This window comes from Bolinopsis microptera, unplaced genomic scaffold (assembly GCF_026151205.1).
Source record: "Bolinopsis microptera isolate Bmic1 unplaced genomic scaffold, MBARI_Bmic_1.0 sca4, whole genome shotgun sequence".
NCBI lineage: Eukaryota > Metazoa > Ctenophora > Tentaculata > Lobata > Bolinopsidae > Bolinopsis > Bolinopsis microptera.
In genome coordinates this window covers 45,183-54,469 of record NW_026971776.1, presented here as the reverse complement: position 1 = coordinate 54,469, position 9,287 = coordinate 45,183, and the positions used below count along the sequence as shown (strand labels likewise).

At 37.2% G+C, this 9,287-nt stretch overlaps 1 protein-coding gene across 1 annotated transcript; it reads right to left on the bottom strand.

Annotated features, from left to right (window-relative positions):
- Positions 1–2,038: 2,038 nt before the first annotated feature.
- LOC134825662 (uncharacterized) lies at positions 2,039–3,891 on the bottom strand. The gene is made up of 3 exons (XM_063837869.1): positions 3,829–3,891; positions 2,313–2,753; positions 2,039–2,115 (listed from the first exon to the last, which is right to left on the bottom strand). Exons 1-3 carry the CDS (start codon positions 3,881–3,883, stop codon positions 2,039–2,041), a joined length of 573 nt encoding a protein of 190 aa, XP_063693939.1. The 5' UTR covers positions 3,884–3,891.
- Positions 3,892–9,287: the final 5,396 nt, after the last annotated feature.

Below are 9,287 nucleotides of genomic sequence, written 5' to 3'. Positions count from 1 at the left end.
AATCTCGTCTGCCTTTATACTTATAGCAGTGGCTTCATAACCTGTGTTGAAGAAAATTGTTGTGAATTTTGCTCGAACATGTGGAGAAGCGGCTGGTATCAGAAAAACGCGGGAAAACTTTTAAAAATCGAGGAGTAACGTTAAAATTCTACCAGTGGGCTCGGCTGAAAAAAGGGTCAAGATACTGCACCAAAATAAATTCTTTTAATGATTTTCTTATTCGGTACTACTAGTACTACTTTGTTGACTTACATTTAAGACCGTTTTTTACGCGATTTCATGCTCATAACTTTCTCGCGATCCAGGATTATAGACTTTTACACTTGCGCGGTCTTACAGGATATTGGTTCATTTGCAATGAACTCGGTGAACTGAATTTTGAAGAGAATCGAATTATGTTACACTAATAAAGTTTTGTTAATGTTAATCTTAGATTTACGTCAAAATAAGTATTTCCGGAAGATGTCAAGAATTAAGTATTAGTAAGGAAACAAATTTTGCAGGTCGATAACTTACTTTTTGGATTATGGTCACTGCAGGCAAGACTCTAATTCCATATCTTCGTGCAAATCAGTTATAGTGGTCTGGTACTACTCCAGGGATCCTCGTGCTACTCTGCAGTCGAATAGTTAGTAGATTTCTTCATAGTTATGTCTATTATTTATCCTGAAAAGAAGATCAGTTAACGCACCGATCTTTATTTTCTGTTGACACTTGCAAATATACCAAGCAAATTGGGGTATGTCGTAAATTAAATATACATTAAAGTTTTAAATTAAAATTATTATTAATACTAATAGTAACTATGAAATAGATAAATACAATATAAATACTTAAATATTTGAAAGTTTAACTAAAGCCCTCAAAATAGTAGTAGATCATGATATACGTCCTTACGTCTATTCATGTTTGTGTAAGCAGATTAGTATTCATAAATTAATGTTGATAATTTTAAGAACATACCAAACCATGAGCTCAGTTGAGTTCCGTCTGATGAGGTCTGGCTCACTGTCCGTCTTAATAAAGTACGATCTGACTACAACGATGTAATCAACCTATAATTCGACATATTATTGGGTTATGTGACAGAGAGAGATTTCAGATTTTAAGCGAAAATAACCAAAAGTAGGATATTTGGTTGACTAAGATAACAATAACATAAGTATCAAGTACATTAATTATTAGCCTAAAATAAGTTCCAAACCTTAGAGGTAGTTTTAAGCAGGTATAACTATGGAAATAAAAAGGTGACATTAAACAAAAGAAATTGATAGAAATTATCAAGGTTTATCGATCAGCATAGATGTAATCTTAGTTTAACCAAATTGATTTACCAATGTGTAATGCAAAAATAGTGCTGCACTAAACAGTAAATTAGTAAAACGTTTCACGGATAAAATATGCAATCATTTTTAGGGAAAGTTTAATTATATAGCTTCATTATCCAAATATAAACTCTCAAATTAAACTGTGAGCAAACCTGGTTGGAAGCTGATTGAGATCCATTAGTTATCGCCATCTGTTTATCTTTTAGTCTTGATACAATCGTCATTTTCGGTATACTTCACCTGAAATATGACAAAAACAGATAATTGATATCAATTTCACTCTAGAAATAAGCTATAAACTTATAAAATACTCATTCTTTTTCCATATTTTATGTAAAATTTGAGTATGATATGTTACATTTATTTCGAGCTATTAGATGAAAACATAAAACTTTTAAATGAATTTATCCCTTATTTTTGTCAATTATGGCCATCAGGAATTGGGTTTTCGCGATGAGCATGCAGTCATCACTTTAAATTTACTTACTTGTGACCCTCGATAGAAATCCCCTCTAATCCCCCGCAAAAACTTAACGGTCGAGTATATTTGTTCGCTGAGTTTCAAACCGGCGTCTCATAATGTTGACTGCTAAAATGTGTATAGTTGATCTTAAATTTCAGAGTTCATCCTACTGGCTTTATATAAAGAAACAAAAGATATCTTAGTTAATGATTATTATATCTGGTTATAACTCCGAGATCATATCATGTCAGTGTTTACAATTACAGTGCGCGCGAAGTGCATGGGTACACATTTTTTGCTCTGCAACCGAACGTTTTAAACATCCTGAAATAAAGATGTTCGGTTAGGGCTATCATCTGATAAAAACATTTTTAGATTACTCCATTGAATCAGTTGGGGGATATGAAGAAACTTAAAAAGGTTCATTGTGTGTTTTCACACATATTTCACTCTAATTTACACCGTGAACATATCCTACCTGCTAATAGGAATATAGTAAGTTTTATAATGAGTAGTCTCACCTTGTTTCCCGATTATCACTATCTCGTACGCAATAAAGTTATCAATCGCCTCTAGCTTCACCGTATCTCCGTATTTGCAGCCGTAGTTAGATTCAGGTGATAGGTTATCAGGTGCTGCTCCCTCTGTGTACACTGTGAGGGTGAAGCTACTACAGAACTTATAGCTACCCTCACAGGTACTACAGTCTCTAATAGAGCAGGTCCAGGTGTTGAGAGGATTACCACTACTAAATAAATACATCACTTGTTCAACACAGTGAACCTGGTCTAGTGTTATCTTTAACCAACGTTTACCGTCTTTACCAGATGTTGTGTGGGAGTTAATCTCCAGGTCAAGGTCTATAGCAAGGTAAGCACCATACTCCTCCTCGTCATCACCTAACGTGCGGGACTGTGCAGCACTGACTGGGACTATCTCACCATCCAGTCTTTCTCTCTTAGCTGCAATAACACGTATTAGTATTACTATTACTTATACAGTACCTTTATAATATGTAACTAACGATATTTTTAACTGGCTACCGTACGAGCACTAAAGTTGATGTTACAAAACAGTTTTAATAAAGTAATAATTTCAATAATTATATTATGAATAATTTCAGCTAGCCTGATGGTATTCAGAGAGTGCATTAATCACTAATGTAATGTACTGCGAGCTGGTCACAAGTCCAAACGCCATCATTTCATTTTCATTATAATAACCTTATGTAGTTATTGACTACTGATGCGTAGGTTTATAATACAAGATTTATTGAAGAAACACGTCAATATTCATACAACGATTACTAATCTGCGTTACTCATACATTATCAGTGGCGTGACGTTGCCTGTTGGCGCCCCCCCCCCCCCCCGCCGCAAAAGCGCCCCCCTGTTGGCGCCATCTCCCCTTTTGGTGCCCCTCCCTAAAATTGCAAACAAATTAGGTGATTTTAGAGGATACGACGGTTAGTTTTGCTAGTACTTTAGTTAAGTTTTAGATATTGTCTGTCCAACATTCCCGCGGGGTAGCCACGCCCATATTTGGTCCAAATTAGGCCGAATTTAGCCAAATACCCTGAACATGCCCCATACCCATATTTTATGTGCTCTACTTGTAGCTAGTGGTCTTCTGAACTCGTATATGAAATTTCATCAAGATTGGACGAAAAATGACTGAGCTATGAGCAAAAAACCATATGCCCATATTTGGTCATACGCACCAAATTTGGTAGATGTCGTCCCATAAATTGGGCAAATATCAATATTTTTGAATGAAACTTACTTTATATGAAAGGTAAGCCTAAACTACATATTCTCTGTAAGTTATAGCTTTATATTTGTTTAAATGTGGATACTAAACCGAAAAAACCACAAAAAATTAATTAAATTGCCCGTATCTTGGTTCGCGATATTCGCGGAATCTCATTAAAATTGTAACAACTCAATCAGTTTTCAAAATTTCAGTCCCCCCCCCCCCCCCCCCCCCATGAAAGTGAGAAAGTGGTCATTTAAGAGCAATAACCTATATGAAACCTACCACATTGAGCAGGAGAGAAGAGTAGGTGAAGCGTTAGTAGAAGAAATATCGACATTTCTCTGTAGAAATAATTATTTTCAGTTTGAGTTAGCTTAAAGTTTAAATTTCACAAAGCAATTTTAAAATTATACGTTTAAAAACAAAGCTCACATTCTACTCATAACAACTATATCTAGACATTAATTTCAATAGAGTTTGTTTGTTAATTCAGTTAGTTTCATTCAATTCAGTTGTTTTCAGTTGTAATGTAAGTCAAAGTGAGTAAGGGGCAGTACAACCCATCATACTGCACGTTTCCTAAAGTCCTAAATACACAATACTCAAGGTCCAGGGGAGTCAGAAGGATGTCATTTTGAATGTTTTATTCATTAACCAGGTCGAATTGGGCAATTAAAACCGTCAAGGATATTTAAAGTATTAAGACGTTTTGACGTGAATTTTAACTGGGGGAGGTTGCCCATCTCGCAATTGAAGTATTAAGAATATATATCCAATAAAACCTTATCACTGAATCACGTGACTTGATTCCATGTCCGTTATTGGCCCTCAGGAGGCTGAGTACTATGCTCCATATTCATGATAACCAGGTTTTGTGCGAGCAAATTTTATTTCGGATAGGTGCGTTGACATGGGACTAGAGATTTGTTTAATAAAGAGCTCAGCTTTGAGCAATTGTCTGCTTGGCGACAAGAATTCAACAATAGATCACATACTGAAAAGGTGTCCCAAACATTCACATACAGAATAAGTAATTGACTGTCAAAGCGTCTATATATACATATATCAAATGTGGAAACTAATATTCTAATATTGGGAAGAAGTTCTTCAACATCCCAGACAAGTATATCCTAAAGCACCTCCACAAAGTCATCAACATAAACACGGTAAAATAAAATACTGTTGCCGAATTTATAACTATAAGCTCACAAGGCGACTCCACCGACCAAGATTCCGCAACTTGCAAAAACAAATTGTCCATTGCCGTGAAAATGTCAGATCAAATCAACTGTTTACCAGGCCAATGTATTATCGGAAGGCAGAGCATCATATTTATACATATAAAGATATAAGGTCTGACTGAAACGCTTTCAAAAAGTGTTGGTCAAATTATTGCCGAAGCTTAAAGAATGAGTTCTACGAAACGTCAACCGTGTTATCCAAACTCATATGGAGACTCAAAAGAGACACTGACAATATGAAATACACTATTAACTTGCAAATATTTACAAAATGCCAATAATACAAGTTTGGTGCGAGAATGAGAAACTTGTGCCTGACATAAAAGCTCATGATCATCAAAAATCCGACCTCCGCCTTGTCACAAAATATTAATTTCTCTTTTAAACTAATAGCAAATAATTTAAACATTAAGATTCTAACCAGCCAGGTAGTAAAAACTGCAGGGGAGGTATGCAATGTGAGAGCCAAGCTCACGAGATTTGTCGAATTAATTTATTATGTTATACTCATTTTGTATCATTTTCTTGTAGCCCGATGCAATTATTGTTTAACTTGAAGATTTATGAAGAATTATGTAATTACTGAGAGTAGCAGAAAACTTTTAAGTGTGGCTCGAAAGCACAATAAGACCAAACATAAGTTTTTAGTGATTTTACCTGGGGAAAAACGTAAATCTAGATTTGCAGAAATCGGGGGTTTAAACCAAAGATGATGCACAACTCTAAAACAACTCTGGCCAGAGATTTGGGTCTGGGTATTATATAGGCGAGGGCATTGCATGCAGGAGAGGGACAAATCTTAATATGCTAAACTAATGGTAAGCGCCCATTAAAATAAGATAAACTATGCTCATCCACATGGGACTCAGTGTCTTAACGTTGACCGTTTAGAACTGATTTACTCTGCCAACATGAAGATTTTTCCGAAAGGGGTTAGTTTCGGGTCCGGCCGGCATTGCATGCAGGAGAGGGACAAATCTTAATATGCTAAACTAATGGTAAGCGCCCATTAAAATAGGATAAACTATGCTCATCCTCATGGGACTCAGTGTCTTTACGTTGACCGTTTAGAACTGATTTACTCTGCCAACATGAAGATTTTTCCGAAAGGGGTTAGTTTAGGGTCCGGCCGGCATTGCATGCAGGAGAGGGACAAATCTTAATATGCTAAACTAATGGTAAGCGCCCATTAAAATAGGATAAACTATGTCCCTGAACTATGTCATTGAGTCCCGATATGCTCATCCACATGGGACTCAGTGTCTAAACGGTCAACGTTAGAACTGATATACTACTACTATGGACACCGCCACACTAGCACCTTTCTGCAAAGTCAAAAAATCACATTTTCTCCCATAACTTCAAAGGGAAGCATTTTAGGGTGTTTTGTTGTTCATAACTCATATATAAATGTGCTAGTTGCGGTTATTTTGCGCCCTTCAAAAAGTCACTAGCACATTCCTATCAAAATGTTAGAAAAATCAGTAAATATTAAAGTATTAAAAACGAAAAATGTGCCTAAATTTGTTGTTTGGCTTTGAAGTCCAATAGATCTGAAGATAAATGAGTGAAAACATTTTTGAGGGCATCAAAAACTGCGCCAGAATTCAGAGAACAAGTTCATGTCAACCATCAAATCAATCCGATCTTCCCTGACTGACTTATTGGTTAAAATAAGTCTGAAAAGGACAATTTCAACTTTTTGACTTTTTTAAACTTTAAAAATTTATAACACACCAGCCTTTTTAGGTACGATATCAAGATTTTACACACACCTTGAAATAGATGTGAATAGACGGCAAGCAAAATTTCAACCCGATACCGCAAGAAATGATTAACTTATAGCCTCTCCACGAAACAAATTGTGTTTTTCCGAAAATTCCACTCTAACCAGGAAATGCTCGATTACAAAAATGGGTATTATAAAAATAATTTTTTTAAATGTGGAAACGGTGCGCTAGATGGTCACTGAACTGCCTATGAGGTCATTTGGGTTGGACGGCACAAACCACTGTTTTGGTGTATGCCCCCTTAAGGGGAGATACACCAAAAACGTTTTTGCTCCGAACATCGTTTTTATTGTATATTATGGTTAAATAGACAAAAAAGATAAGATTGCACACCTTCAAAATTTTCTAAAAATATTCCCTCATCGAGAAAAAAATATTTGTCTTTTTCGAAAATTTTTAAAATTTGGAGAAGTCTGTCACTGTAATACGATAGTTCGGCCATTTTAAAAGTGTTTTGGCTGATTTTTTTTACTGAACATTACTTACAATCCGTACAAGAAGCCATTGAAAGGATTATATAATTGAACGATAAATGACGAAGTTACAGACCAAACAAGGTCGAAAAAATAAAAATTGAAATTTTTCCCACTTCTAAAGTTGTACATTTCACCAATCACCCGGGTCAGCAGATATCGCTTTAAAAATTCTTGTGAGTGTAGCTGATGATCATATCAAACTTTTTGGAGTAGGATTTCTCTCAGATTTGAGTTTTAAGCTATGCAATGTGACCTCAAACGACTTAGTAAAATTCATCGTAAAAAAGGCAGATTTAAGGCTTAAAATGCCTATAACTCAAAAAGTATCAGTTTTTTTGAAATAATTTTTACATAATCGCAATCAGCTTGGTAAGACGAATCTTTTAGTACCAAATAGGTGCTTTTAGAAGACAAATTGTCTTAAATAATTTTTTAGCTCGAACACTCTCTCTCTCTCTCTGGTTTGGTCAACGGTTTCTGGCCTCCTAGTGAAGAGGGAGGCCTTCTCGCCGTGCCCACAGAGTGTGACTCCTGCTAGCCACACTCCAGGACTCCCTAAGTATATACAAAAGCATAGAATAATAGATATCAACGCAACAGACCTCTGGAGTCTCGAAGCTGTTACTACCTTGCTCAGAGCAAACCCACTTCAGATGTTCTTCTTCGGCGGGCAGGCGAGGGACTTCTGAGCATGGTCCACTGGATATGTGTCACTATCTGAGATAGTCCTGTGTGGATCTAATGTATGATTGTTTATGAGCCTTGGTGTATGTCCTAGGTGCTTATCCAAATAGATCGTCTCTGTCAAACCTTGATGACTTTTCCACAAATTTGATAATGTGGTCGAGTTTACTATTGATGAGTTCCTCAATTGTTAGGATGGGTTTACCAAATATCCTCAGTCTAGTTGTCATCAGCTGGATGCATTCACATAGGAAGTGTTGTGATGTTTCTGCTTCCCCTGGGCAGTGTTCACAGTCTTGTGTTTCGAATTTGGCGTTGTTTGCTACCGTCTGGAAGTATGCTAGTGGGCTGTGTCCTGATAGTAGCCATGTTAGCCATCTGATGTGAGTACCTGTGATGTTGATTATCTTGTACCTGTTTTTGTTGAGGAAAAATGTTAGTGGGGTTTTTCCTTTGTCACTGAGTGCCACCTGTTTATACTTCTTGATATGGAGATTGAAGAGGTAATCTTTTATGTGGGTGTTGATTATGCCTTCCGAGAGTGGGAGGAAGGGTTCAGGTCCAATGGGGGTGCTGCTGGATCCCTCCCTTGCTAGTTCGTCAGCTAGTTCATTACCGTGTACTCCTTCATGTCCAGGAACCCACCTGAGTTCTACTTTGTGGGATGTACCTGATGTGTTAAGTTGGTCAGCAATGTCCAGCACTAGTCTGGAGCTGATGCTGGTGCTGGTTAACGCTAGGAGTGAGGCCTGGGAATCTGAGAAGAGATTTATGATTGATGTTGTACCTATATTTTCTTTGATCCAAATACTAGCCATGTGGAGAGCAAATAGCTCGCATTGGTAAACTGTTGCTAGTTTACCAAGTTGATAACTGACTCTGTGGAATTCCTGTGTTCCTTTGATGACACAGAATCCCGCACCTGTATTACCGCTTGCTTTCGATCCATCTGTGAAGATCTGCCAGATGTTAGGTGAGATTTCTTCGATGTAGCTAATCGCAGTTTTCCTGTCCTGGATAATTACCTTGAAGCGTCTGTCCAGCATGATAACCTTGGGAATGTTGTCAAGTAATACGCACCCTGTGTAATTAATGTTAGCTAGCATTTTCTCCGCGTTGTAGGCGTGAGATTTACAAAGTCCTATCTGGTTGTAGTTGTACTGATTATTCCAGGTTCCTTGTAATTTAAGCCTCAAGGCAGATTTGATTGCTAAGGATTTAAGTTTAAAACTGATAGGCTGGAGACTAGCCATAATTTCTAGGTTGGGAGTTGGAGTGCTTTTCAGTCCTCTAGTGATCATGAGGGCTGCTTGTCGTTGTACTGTCTCCATTCTAACCGTGATGTAGCTTCTGTCAGTTGAGTGTTGCCAAACAACCGCTGCATACCCTAGTGAAGGAATGATGACTTGGTTAAATATCCATCTCACCCCAGCTGGCGAGATGCCCCATACTTTTCCTACCGCTTGTTTGCAAGCGTGGAGTTGTCCTATGGCCTTATCACATTTTTTTAGGATGTGAGGACCCCAGTTTAGTTTCTGGTCAAAGGTAAC